Below are 13,609 nucleotides of genomic sequence, written 5' to 3'. Positions count from 1 at the left end.
TTTTTTATTTTCAATAATTATATTAAAAAAATTATTGTTATAATACATCATCAATTTATTTTACAAAATATACGAAATCTTAGAAACATGTTACAAATTAATAACATCGTGATCAATTGTTATATTGAGGAATGAAACAACAATCTAAGGTATACATTTTAAGGTTAGGAATGGAACGACATTTTAAGGTACACATTCGTTAGGGCAAGGGCCGGGTATGGTGGGGAGGGCGTGAGGGGGTGCGTGGGGAGGGCGTGAGGTGGTGGTTGGGTAGGGCGGGTAGGATGAGGGTCAGGTAGGGCGAGGGGGGCGTGAGGGGGTGGACGGGTAGGGTGAGGGCGAGGTAAGGTGGGGGGACATGAGGGGCTAGGTGGGGGAGGTTGGGGAGGAGCATGAGGGGGAGGGGGCGCGTGGGGTGAGGGGTGCGGGGGGCAAGGGAGGGGCAGGGATGGGGAGGCGGCGGGTAGAGTAGGGAGTGGAGAGAGGGAGCGGGTGGTCGGCTGATTGCGGGTGGGGGGAGTTACCCTAAAAAAAAATTGACCCTAAAAAAAATCATCATTTCAGTATCATCACTTTTTCGTTTTCAAGCTGTATTTTGCAAGAAAATTTCGTTTTCACTGCCATTTTTAAAACATGTTCAAAATTGTCCCTAAAAAAAAAACCATCGTTCCAGTATACACACTTTTCGTTTTTAGCACTGTTTTTGATGTTTTTTTGGCGTTTTTGGCTAGAGTTCCCGTTTTGAGTTTATAGTTCTCGTTTCAAAGTTTACATTGTTTCAGGTATTTGACTGATCTAGGTTTCTTTTCATTGGTTTCAAGCTTCAATTTTGATGGTTTTCTAATTTTAAATATTTTTGGTACTGAAATCAGGTATTGGCTCAAAAAAGGTTCATTGAATTTGTTGAACTTTCCTCATACGTTGACGATATGAGTCTCAATGTATTCTATGAAGTTTATGATTTGATTATTCTTCGAGCTGCAATCTAGGCCCTTTTGGGCTCTTGAGATTTCATTTAGGTTTCTTATTGGAATTCTTCATATATATGATTGAAGGGGGAGAGAGAAATAAAATTTATATATCCAAGGTTTTTAGGAGGTTGACATCGTTGGGTTATGGTCAGATTCCTGATAGGTGTTTGTGAGAAAAAAAACCTTTGCAATGACTAACAACATCGATATCGATGATGATTCTTTGAGGGGGATTGTGGATGTGTTGCCCTGATGCAGTGGTGCAATGCATGCTCTCATTTGTCAAGAATCCCAGAGATGTTGCCATGTGTTGTTGTGTTAGTAAAAAATGGAGAGAGTTAATTTGCCAAGAATGTCAGACGATGTGTTAGTAAAAAATGGATAGAGGCGATGAGAAACATTCGTAGCCTTTATTTTTCGAGAAGTGTTTGTGACGAGAGATCCACTGTGTCATATCTTTTTGTAAGCCGCATTGTATTTTTAACATCTGCATTATAGTTAATTGCTTATTGCCATTTTCTGGTAACAGCTTATGAGCTTGGTTGTCATACATGCAATTCATTGAGGCACTTGGAACTTTGACTATATAATCTTGTAGTAAAATTTCCTGTACCTAATTTTCCCACTAAGCTTGATTACATTTGTTCCTTGCCTCATCATGAATTTGAAAAAGTGAACTGGTTAAAGGACTGCCAAAATGCTAGATGCCCTTTTTTCCCACAGAATACTAAAAAAAATAAAAATTACATTTGATAGATGCCTTCCAGCACCTAGTAAATAGTGTTTAAGGAGAGAGTAAAAACTACTCTTGTCATAGCAAAATTCAGGAATGAAATCCAAGAGATAAAAAAATAAAAAAGGAAACTTCCCACATAAGCCTTCAAATATAACACTAGAAAATAGATTCTCCAGGTAAGAAACCTTATGGAGGCCGAGACAAAACATCATATAATTATCCATATAAATCGAGACCCTTGAGTCTTAGCTTCACACAAAAACAGTAACCAAATCATCCATAAACCATTTCATATCTACAAGCAAACGACAACAAGTAATCATGGCGCCAGCTCAAACTTAACGATCAGGAAAAAAGCCAAGGATCATGTTCAACAAGGAAACCTTCCTAATGGTCCCACCATTGGCAAGTTCATGGAGCCATCTTTAGACACAGCACCAGCTCAGACTTGAAGATCAGAGAATAAAAGGCTTCAGCAAGGAAACCTTCCTGATGGTCCCACCAATGCCAAGTTCCTGGAGCCATCTGTGGACCATCCTTAGAGAGGGGGTCTGCCAACATGTTCCTTTCTTTATATACATGGAAAATGTTGAAAATGCAACAAGATGGTGGAGCTTAGTGAAAAGAAGTCGCCTTCACTAAGTGGGCTCGTATGCTATTTTTGGCGCAAAGTCTATTTTTAGACATATGGATCATGGTCTATGAGTTGTAGGATGTTATTTGTGGATGATTGGTCATGTTGGTAAAAATAGATGGACTTCTATTTTTAGACATATGGGTGGAATCTATTTTTAGACTGCTAGTCTAAAAATAGAACAATAGAATATTATTAGCTCTTAATAATATTTGGACTATAAACATTATCTTATCCTCTTGGAGCACTTCAGTTCGAGCTATGGCTGTGGCACATGCAACTGCCAGAAGGAAATACGCTTTTCTTATGGGTCAGTGGAGCTATTGCATGATGGACTTCAGTTAGAACTCAAGTGATTGAGTTTGGTGGAGTTGATTGAGGAGTTGATGGAGTTGTGTTCAGTTTGACTTAGTTGAACTAGTTGTATTTAGTCTCACTTCCAAATACACTAGTGATGAGTGATGTGAATTAAGTATTAATTAATTCACTAATTATTAACTCATAAAGTAACTAAAGAATACATCAGTTAGCTCAATGCATGAACAGTTCAGTGGAGACAGGTGTTAGAGGTGGAGACTACTATCAGTTGTGACTATAGTTGTGCATGATATTTGCACAATCAATGATGGAGATTGCCAATGAGGATTGTGCATTACAAGCCAAGGAAAACGAGCTTGGATCATTCCTATTCTCACTTTGGATTGCGCAGTAGAGGTAGGCAAACAACGGAGGAGATTTGAACCTGTGACTTGATTCAGATCTGAGCTAGTTTGTTTGTAGCAGGTGGAAATAGTACTGAGTACTTGTGAGGAGTATTGTACTATGTATTGTTACATGTTCTCTATCATTGTAATATACAGATAGTTGGGGGTTTTCAGCTGTATGCTTTCCCCAGTACATACAGTGTTGATATGTGTGATTGATGTTTCAATGTGCGCATGTGGTTGTTTCTTAATTCTGCAAAATTGATGATCAACGTAGAAGAGGTTATGTATTATGCATGCATTCCACAAATAGTGTATAATCGGGATAATCTCTATGCATAAGTGTTATATTATTCAAAATTTCTACATGGTATCAGAGCGAAGTTGATCATCAGATCTATTATTCAGAAAGTGATCACATTTTATTTCTTCAGGCAGAGTCTGTAATCGGGCCAGGTAGCCTCTGGATTCATCCTTCTTTTGGAAGGTGAGATATCCAGTAAAAGCCCATACAGTCAATCTCTGTACGAGAAATACTTTGTTCTCACGAATTTTAGATCAAAAGCGGTTGAGTTTTGAGCTCGTGGAATTCAAATTTGCAGCAACGTTTTCTTGGTGTCGAAGTTGAAATGTCTTTCAACGGATTGCGATTGGAGTATGCCCTTGAAGGCAGCTCGAATTATATTGCATGGAAAGACAGGATGGAGGCAGTGTTAGATGACAATGTGTTGAAGGAATTCATAGAGGCTGAGGTCCCAAAGCCTACTAATGCTGCTCACATTGAGGCTTGGCAAAAGAAGACAGCAAAGTGTCGAAGGATTCTGTTGGAGGGCGTGAAGGATCACATTGTATCCAGCCTGCATGGAAAGGCTTCTCCATACTTGATGTGGAAAGCGTTGACAGATTTATTCCAAAGCAAGAGCGACCAGAGGAAGTTGGCGCTCAAGGATAAACTCAAAAACATTAAGTGTGAGAAAGGAGACAATATGCCCAAGTATCTCACGAAGTTCACCCAGAGCCGGGATGAGCTGGGAAGTGTGGGGGTGACTGTTGATGATGAGGACTTTGTGAGCTTGGCTCTCCTTGGTCTTCCGAAGAGTTGGAATTCCTATCAGGACTCTATTAATGGTCGGGAAAAATTGCTAGGATGGGAGAGACTTTGGTCAGATCTTGTGCAAGAGGAGATCAGGCGGAATACCAGGGATGGATCTTCATCAAAGGCATCTGATGAAAAAAATTGCGCTTTGGCTGCCAAAGCAAAGAAGGGGAAGAACAAGAAATCTTCTCATTCCGATACGAAAGGCAAGAAGCAGGACATGTCCAAGGTGAAGTGCTTTCACTGTCACCAGCACGGACATTATGCCATAAATTGTCCGCAGAAGAAGAAAAATAAGCAAGCTGTTGGATCTGCAGCGGGAGAGGCCTTAGCCTCGTAGTTTGAGCTGGATTTTTCGCTGATCGCATGCTTGGTATCAAGTGTGATGGGATCAGTATGGTTCTTGGACAGTGGTGCGTCTTTTCACATGACAGGAGATTGAGATTTGTTTTCTGATCTGGATGAGAAAGATCTTGGAGTGCACATTGAGATGGGCGATGATGGTAGATACAGTGCGACCGGTATCGGTACCATTTCCTTTGAGAGGGAGTCTGGTAAACCCTTCGTATTGAAGGAATTGATGCATGTTCCAGGATTGAAGAAGAATCTTATCTCTGTGGTGATGTTAGAAGACAAGGGATATGATGTTGTTTTCAGCGAGGGAAAGGCTTTCCTGCGCAGTAAGACAACTGGAGAAACCCGGAAGATAGGGGTTCGAGTCAGGAACCTTTATCAATTGCATGTAGATGGCTGTGTAGCAATGGCATGCAAGGCAGAAGGATTGGTGAGCCGGGATGATGGCGAGCTGTGGCACAGGAGATTGGGCCACCTTCACCATGGAGCCTTGAAGATACTGCAGCAGATTTCTACTGGGATTCCTAAAGGCACTCTTGCGCAGTCGGATCAGTGCAAGGGGTGTACTTTGGGAGAATTTGTGAAACCCACCTTTCACGAGAAGGATAGTCGCGCCACGACGATCCTTGAGAGAATTCACACAGACGTGTGTGGACCTTTCTCAGTAGCTTCGACAGCAAAGCACAAGTACTATGTGATCTTTGTTGATGATTTCTCTCGGAAGTGCTGGATCTTCTTCATGCAGAAGAAGAGCGAGACATACTCAAAGTTCTGTGAGTTCAAAGCACTGGTCGAGAAGGAATCGGTGAAGAAGGTGAAGGCTTTTAGGAGCGACAATGGTGGTGAATTCATCTCTGACGAGTTTAAGGACTTCTGCAGCACAGAAGGGATTCGAAGAGAGCTCATAGCTCCCCATAACTCACAATAAAACGGGGTTGTTGAGCAGAAGAACAGAACGATCGTGGGTGCTGCACGGGCGATGTTGCATGATCAGGGCCTACCCCTTCACTTGTGGGCGGAGGCATGCAATACTGCAGTATATGTGTAGAACCGTTGTCCTCACAAGATACTTGGCATGAGTACACCCGAGGAGGCTTATTCTGGTAAGAGGCTTGATATTTCCCATTTGAGGACTTTTGGTTCTCCTGTTTACATGCATGTGAAAAAGGATGCTAGGAAGACACTGGAGCCGACTGCAGAGGTTGGGATATTTGTTGGGTACACTGATACGCCCCACAACTATCGTGTGTATGTGCCAGACAGTCGCAAGACTATTGTGCGACGGGATATCAAATTTCAGGAGGAGAAAGCCATGAAGTGTTCGCTTGAGAGGGAGCCACACTTGCATGCAGATGAGGAGCTATTAGTTCCTAAGAATGAGCTTCAGGACGTGGATCAGCCACAAGATGAAGTTCACGGAGTGGAAGAGACCACTCATGCAGTGCCAACCATCAGAGGTCAAAAGCGCACTACAAAAGTTGAGCGACTGGCTCAAGATGCAGAGAAGGTTGTAGGACCACCTACAGGACTGCACAGACAGAGACAGTCACCTGATCAGTACACTGGATACATGGCTCTTGTGAGCAAATGTGTCGTGATTGAGCCATCCTCTTTTGAGGAAGCTGTGGAGGATCCCGCATGGGTAGATGCCATGGTGGAAGAGTATGATTCGATTGTCAGAAACAGTGCATGGGAGATTGTCCCAAGACCAGAAGGGAAATCAGTGGTGGGTTCAAGATGGATCTACAAAGGGAAGCAGGCAACTGACGGGAGTGTGGAGAAGTACAAGGCAAGATTTGTTGCCCGAGGCTTCTCATAGATAGAGGGGATCGATTATGAGGAGACCTTTGCACCTGTCGCAAGGTATTCTTCCATATGGACGATTCTTGCTCTCTTAGCGCAGAAGGGGTGGCACATTCATCAGATGGATGTGAAGACTGTGTTCCTCAACGGAGTCATTGAAGAGGAGGTGTACATAAAGCATCCCGAAGGTTTTGAGATCTTCAACAGCGAGTCGCATGTGTGCAGGCTCAAGAGAGCGCTGTATGGGTTGAAACAAGCACCTCGTGCTTGGTACACACGGATAGACAGTTATTTCACCGGACTTGGATTCTCCAAGAGTGAGGTGGATCCTAACCTATACCAGATTGTGGTGGAGAGTAAGTTGCTTATAATTGTACTTTATGTAGATGATTTGATTTTGACAGGAGATGATCTGTTGATACTTTCATGCAAGGAGGATCTTGCTAGAGAGTTTGAGATGAAGGACTTGGGCCTCCTTCATTATTTCCTGGGATTGGAGATTTGCTAGCGCAGTGATGGACTATTTGTTTCTCAGGGTAAGTATGTTCGGGAGATACTGGAGAAGTTCAACATGCATGGCTGCAACCCTGTTGATACTCCTCTCCCTAGAGGTTGGAGGAAGGAGGATGCTACTTCAGCGGAGGTAGTGGATGCCACTGTTTATCGATAGTTGGTGGGGTTGCTTATGTATTTGGTCAATACACGACTCGATATATGTTATGCTATTAACCAGCTTTCACAAGGTATGGTTAAGCCAACCAAGCTCTTCTGGAAGGCAGGCAAGCATGTATTGCATTATCTCAGAGGCACATCGGGATATGGATTGTGGTACAGATAGGAGTATGAGGTGAAGCTATGTGGCTTCACGAATGCAGATTGGGTAGGGAGCCCAACGAACAGAAAGAGCACATCTGGAGGGATCTTCAGTGTCGGGTCGACAGTAGTTTCTTAGTACAGCAGGAAGCATAGATCTGTGGCACTCAGTTCAGCAGAGGCCGAGTATATGGCAGCAAGTTTTGCTGCATGCGAGGCTATATGGATGAGGAAGATCCTGGTCGGATTGTTCGGGTCACACTTGGAGCCTACTGTGATTGATTGTGATAACCAGAGTTGCATTAAACTCTCGGCTAATCCAGTATTTCATGATAGATCCAAGCACATCGACATCAGGTACCATCATATCAGAGATTGTGTGCAGCGGAGAATCATGTTACTTTCATACATTCCCACAGAGGATCAGGATGCTGATATCTTGACGAGGGCGCTCACTAGGAGAAAATTCGAATACCACAGAGGTAGGATAGGGGTTGCAGATAATCCATATCTTGCTGAGAGGGAGTGTTGAAAATGCAACAAGATGATGGAGCTTATGAAAAGAAGTCGCCTTCACTAAGTGGGCCCGCAGGCTATTTTTGGCGCAAAGTCTATTTTTAGACATATGGATCATGGTCTATGAGTTGCAGGATGCTATTTGTGGATGATTGGTCATGTTGGTAAAAATAGATGGACTTCTATTTCTAGACATATGGGCGGAATCTATTTTTAGACTGTCAGTCTAAAAATAGAACAGTCGAATATTATTAGCTCTTAATAATATTTGGACTATAAACATTATCTTATCCTCTTCGAGCACTTCAGTTCGAGCTACGGATGTGGCACATGCAGCTGCCAGAAGGAAATATGCTTTTCTTATGGGTCAGTTGAGCTATTGCATGATGGACTTCAGTTAGAACTCAAGTGATTGAGTTTGGTGGAGTTGATTGAGGAGTTGATGGAGTTGTGTTCAGTTTGACTTAGTTGAACTAGTTGTATTTAGTCTAACTGTCAAATACACTAGTGATGAGTGATGTGAATTAATTATTAATTAATTCACTAATTATTAACTCATAAAGCAACTAAAGAATACATCAGTTAACTCAGTGCATGGACAGTTCAATGGAGACAGGTGTTAGAGTTGGAGACTACTATCAGTTGTGACTATAGCTGTGCATGAGATTTGCACAATCAATGATGGAGATTGCCAATGAGGATTGCGCAGTACAAGCCAAGGAAAACGAGCTTGGATCATTCCTATTCTCACTTTGGATTGCGCAGTAGAGGCAGGCAAACAGCGGAGGAGATTTGAACATGTGACTTGATTCAGATCTGAGCTAGTTTGTGTGTAGCGGGTGGAGATAGTACTGAGTACTTGTGAGGAGTATTGTAATATGTATTGTTACATGTTCTCTATCATTATAATATACAGATAGTTTGAGATTTTCAGCTGTATGCTTTCCCCAGTACATACAGTGTTGATATGTGTGATTGATGTTTCAATGTGCGCATGCGATTGTTTCTTAATTCTGCAAAATTGATGATCAACGTAGAGGAGGTTATGTATTATGCATGCATTCCTCAAATAGTGTATAATCGGGATAATCTTTGTGAATAAGTGTTATATTATTCAAAATTTCTACTGAAAAGGAGACTCGTGGAGCCATGGGTAGACAATGTTTAGAGAGGGGATCTCCCAACATGTTCCTTTCTCTATATACATGAAAAAAGTGTCTTCATTAATAACAACTTTGAAATTCAATAGTATTTCATAAAAAGGCCTAAAGAGAAAATTTTCCATAGTACAAATCCAAGGACTAGTTTTTAGGAGGTTGACATTACTGGGTTATTGTCAGATTCCTGATAGGTGTTTGTGAGAAACAAACAACCTTTGCAATGACTGACAACCTGGATATCGATGGTGATTCTTTGAGGGGGATTATGGATGTGTTTCCCTAATGCAGTAGTGCAACACATTCTCTCATTTGTCAAGAATGCCAAAGATGTGGCCATGTGTTACTGTGTTAGTAAAAAATGGAGAGAGGCAATGAGAAACATTCACAACCTTTATTTTCTGAGAAGTGTTTGTGACGAGAGATTGATTGTGTCAGATGTTGTTGTAAGCCGCATTGTATTTTCAACATCTTTATTGGAAGGGCTATTTGTTTATTTCCATTTTTCTAGGAATAGCTTACGAGCTTGGTTGTCACACGCATGCAATTCATTGAATCACTTGGAACTTCGGCTAGATAATCTTCTAGTAAAAGGCCATGTACCTAATTTTCCCTAATTTTCTCACTATGGTTGATTACATTTATTCCTTGCCTCATCTTGAAAGCCTCAAGTTACGGGGTGTTCATCTATTACAAGCACCAAATTGGAGCCCTTTCATGAGCCTTCATACAATGGAAGTAGTTGGTATTCGTACACGTGATTTTTCTTTATCTAGCACCATTCATGCATGTTCGATGCTAAAGTGTTTGGCTTTGCTAGGCTGTGATGATGTCAAAGTTGTGATCATTGATTTGCAGCTTCTAGAGCAATGCAAATTGGATTTTTATGGTATAGGTGATTTCTATGTCAACATCACTGCTCCCAAACTTCAATCCTTTTAAGTACAAGGCGCTGCTTGGATTCGTATAAAGGGAATTCACTCCCTAAGGCGATTTTCAATAGCAAACAATGCAGGTTTACAGATTATGTTTTTAGATGCTCTTACATATTTTCTTTCAGTTCTTTTGTTTCATTTCATTTTCTTTTAAATGCATATTTTTATTTTTATTTCTCACTTATTTTGCTTTTGTAATATTTCAAATTGTTTTATTTCCCAGGCAAAGTAAATGAGGTTGAATTATTTAGAGTATCTATCCATTCGGGGAGTGCAGTGGTGTTGGGATGCTATAAACACAGTTTTGCAATCTGCAACTGATGTGAAGCATTTGGTAATGAAAATTGAGTTTAGTGGAAATGCAGAAAGACTGCAGCCCTTTCCTGAGATGGAATTTGTTGATTTTTTCAATAGCCATCCAAGATTAACCAATTTTGAAGTACATGATGCCATGTTTGTTGCGCTGTCACAAAGAAACAACTTGGCACAAGTAAGCTTGTTCATCTCTAAATTATAACATATTGTTTGGGACGTTGGTTGCTATCTTTGCATTTTATTTTTTAGTTAGTGTTTTTGTTGGAAAAATGGAAAGCTTAATGAAATATTTGTATTAATTTTTTCTTCTAAAATTGTATTTTTTATCTTGCAGTTGGACTCCTTGTTCACCATACCTTGCTTGGAAAATATTTTGATTACAGTGAGGTCACCTTTGAATGCTGAACAAAAAATGATGACATTAATGTCCTTAGTCAAATACAACCCAAAACTAAAATAATTGATTATACGAATTTTCCAAATGAAGCACTGCCAAGAAACTGCAGACAAATTTTTTGAGGAGGTTATGAGGTTCAAGCTTAACAATCAGGTTGTCACAATTGAGTAAATCAATTCAGAGTTTCGATGCTTCATGCTTTTGGCTTACCTCTTTGTGAGGTTCTGGCTTATTTAATTCTTTATTATTTAAATAAAAAGAATATATATATATATATATATATATATATCCTCACAACCTCTATGCTCCTTTGCCACGGATATGATATACCCAATACCACCCCATCAAAGCAAATGCAAATGAACAAATCAAAATAAAGAACATGAAATTGAACAGTATTGTGCGAGAGATACTGGGAAATATGGATACCTCGTCCATTATCTAAACAAACTGTGTAATTGATCGCCCATTATCTGAACAAACTATGTAATTGATCAATAAACACAAATTGCACAATTCATAGAGGTTTAATCTGCCCCTTCATGATACTGGCACTTCCACTATGCAAAGGAATAGAAGTTAATCTTCAAGTTTCAGTAACAATATCCAACTTGCCAAATTCATGAATTATGGCCTGGAGGTTAATCTCAACCATTTTTTATAACAACAAATATAAAACATTTGTGTTGTTATCATGTATATTATTTTAACATCGTTAAAATCTCTTGATCTAGGAGGTAAATTGGAACTTGATAAAGCTCCACTATGAATAACAGAACCATGACCACGTCTACAATATTAATTGTATTTGGATCACCAGTCAAGAGAATGCAAAGAATACAAATGAATAATTTGCCAATAAAATATATGTACTAGATTTTGCAGCCAATGGGTGTCACAGAATCTTCCAAATTGTGATCTTACTACTTCTAAGTTCTAAAACTCAAGGACCTGAATTCAAGCCGTATATGTAACCAAAATCACACATCATTATGCAGACTACAAAATCTTGGAGTGATAGAAAACTCCTTTGTACTCAGATCTCTCTACATTTTGTGAGAATTTCTGTTCCAATGGAATGGAATGATTTTGAAGGGCAAATAACCAACCTCTCCATGCTTCTAAATCACAGATTTGATCTATGAGAATTCACTTCCAGACCCAAAATATCCATTGCAAAAAAGCGTTCAGACTTGAAATCATCCATTGGATTGGGCTTTAAATTGCTGTGATAAGCAACATTCCTACCACAAATTGTAGGTAGTTAGATTAATTATGATATAGTTGGATTAATTATGATCTAATACATGATATAAAGCATGGAAAAAGGAGAAGCTTATGAGGGAAAAATAACCTGCAAACAGTAAAGAAAGCAGCTCTGGTCTGTAATTGTAAGTTGCACCTGCAGAAGGGTTTCCTGCAACAAACCCAAATAAAAATATCAATGATCACTCAAATATGGGGTTTTCCAGGTAGTCCAGGGGGTTAGCAGGGCAGATATTTACTACTGAATCTTTTGGTTCGGTTCCCAATTCTTTTTGATGAGATGCATTAACTTTTACAGATGAGTTTGTTAAAGGGACCAGTTTACCAAGATATCATTCACTAATGCAGAAAAAATTCACTTGAGTTGTGCACAAATGTGGGATTTTTTTTATGAGATCTGCAAAGTGGAGTAAAATCCAACCTGTGTTGCATGAAGTGGTTGAATTCCAGCCATCGCACAGGCAAATATTATTCTCCTTCACAACATCATAACCGCATACGCCCTTGGAGGTTTTACAGGATCTGCAGAAGTCTGAATCCTCTGGCAGAGAAAAGCTGAGCTGAATCCCATATGACCATTCCCTAGGGTTAGCGACCTTGATGGGGGCCGAATTGTAGACAGTGACGTAAGAGTAGCACTGGAGGCACGAGAGATATATGGAGCCAATCGAGGAATAAGGGATCCCACAGCAGGGCGGGGGCCTAGTGGCTCTGCTCTTCTTGCCAAACCCAACCCAAGAAGGGTAGTCGTAGAAGGTGTCGTAGCCCATCCCTGTAACGTTGCGCCAGGGAAGGTGCTTGTCGGGGAAGCCCTCAAAGAGCGGGGAGGCCTTGGAGCAGCCCAACAGCATGAAGGCATTGTCGGGTGTGGGCTGCAGGTACCGAGCGTGGGCTTCTTCGAGGAAAAAGCCATCGCTCTTGTGCATTGAAGCACAGGTTGACATCTTGGGGTCGAAAATGTTGAGCAGCTTGAAGCCATAGTCAATGTTCACGACCTCGTAGCTTCCAGAAATGACATGAAACCTAGGAGCTTTGGCGCAGTGGGAGGTTGAGGAGTTCTGGAATTGCCCGATTTCGTATCTGGTTTGGAATTCACGCCGACCACCTGCCACATTCATTGCATTAACGCGCTGAGTAGGGTCGCATGGCTGGAGGAAGGATGTGACCAATCGGGTTCGTAAGATTTTGATTTTGACAAATTGTGACAATCAAATCATAAACGGAGCGCGTCGGAGGGGTTGGAGGAATGCTGGCCGGAGCCGGAATATTTTCCAAAGGGGAATGGAATCCGGGCAATTCCTCCGCCTCATTAGACTACTCCATAAAAATATGTCCGTACCAAATATGTATGAATAGGGATGTCACAAAGACAATGACACAGGATCAGGTTTTCATTGTCACGATTTCCAATATCGAGCGAAATCAATGGTCATTGCTATTCATGTACGACCTCTCGCCTGTGTTTTCTCACTTTCATGGGTTGATACTGTGAAAACCAACTTGCATTTATTCTTTTGCGTTTCTGTAGCAAGATGTACTTAATTACATTGCAATCTCACATGATCTCTCAGCCCGCTGTGTTTTAATGATATCCCATTCTGAATCCTTAAATTGTCTACATTTATGTATACGCAATTTAGCTATTTGATGTTTGTATTTTTAATTATTTTCTTGTTTATAATATAATTTTATAAGAAAAAACTTTGGTTTTTAATTATTTACAGGATAATTTAAATATATAAAAAACTTTTCACACCCTACAAAATACTCAAATCATACTTAATTACAATTCAAAATGATAATTTTAACCTTTTCTTCACAGATTTAATACAAAATTCATTGAATCAAATTGTCAAATAGGTAGAGTACGCTAGTTTTCAAATTTGGAGTACGCAGTCGTCGGCCTGACAAT

The 13,609-nt window shown here is 40.5% G+C and overlaps 1 protein-coding gene and 1 pseudogene across 1 annotated transcript; one reads left to right on the top strand and one right to left on the bottom strand.

The window, feature by feature from the left end:
- The first annotated feature begins 1,161 nt into the window (after positions 1 to 1,161).
- On the top strand, positions 1,162 to 10,602 carry LOC149253256 (F-box protein At1g10780-like; annotated as a pseudogene).
- A 1,118-nt stretch (positions 10,603 to 11,720) lies between these two features.
- Positions 11,721 to 12,863, bottom strand: LOC149253255 (uncharacterized). Its single transcript, XM_089454411.1, has 2 exons — positions 12,119 to 12,863; positions 11,721 to 11,848 (listed from the first exon to the last, which is right to left on the bottom strand). The coding sequence occupies exons 1-2, from the start codon at positions 12,813 to 12,815 to the stop codon at positions 11,721 to 11,723; spliced, it is 825 nt and encodes a 274-aa protein (XP_089310537.1). The 5' UTR covers positions 12,816 to 12,863.
- Between the last annotated feature and the right edge of the window lie 746 nt (positions 12,864 to 13,609).

This window comes from Pinus tabuliformis, chromosome 7, assembly GCF_031772625.1.
Source record: "Pinus tabuliformis cultivar Carrire ecotype Pingquan chromosome 7, CPIR1, whole genome shotgun sequence".
Taxonomy (NCBI): domain Eukaryota; kingdom Viridiplantae; phylum Streptophyta; class Pinopsida; order Pinales; family Pinaceae; genus Pinus; species Pinus tabuliformis.
The sequence above is the reverse complement of the archived record's forward strand: the minus strand, read 5'-3'. Positions and strand labels throughout refer to the sequence as shown.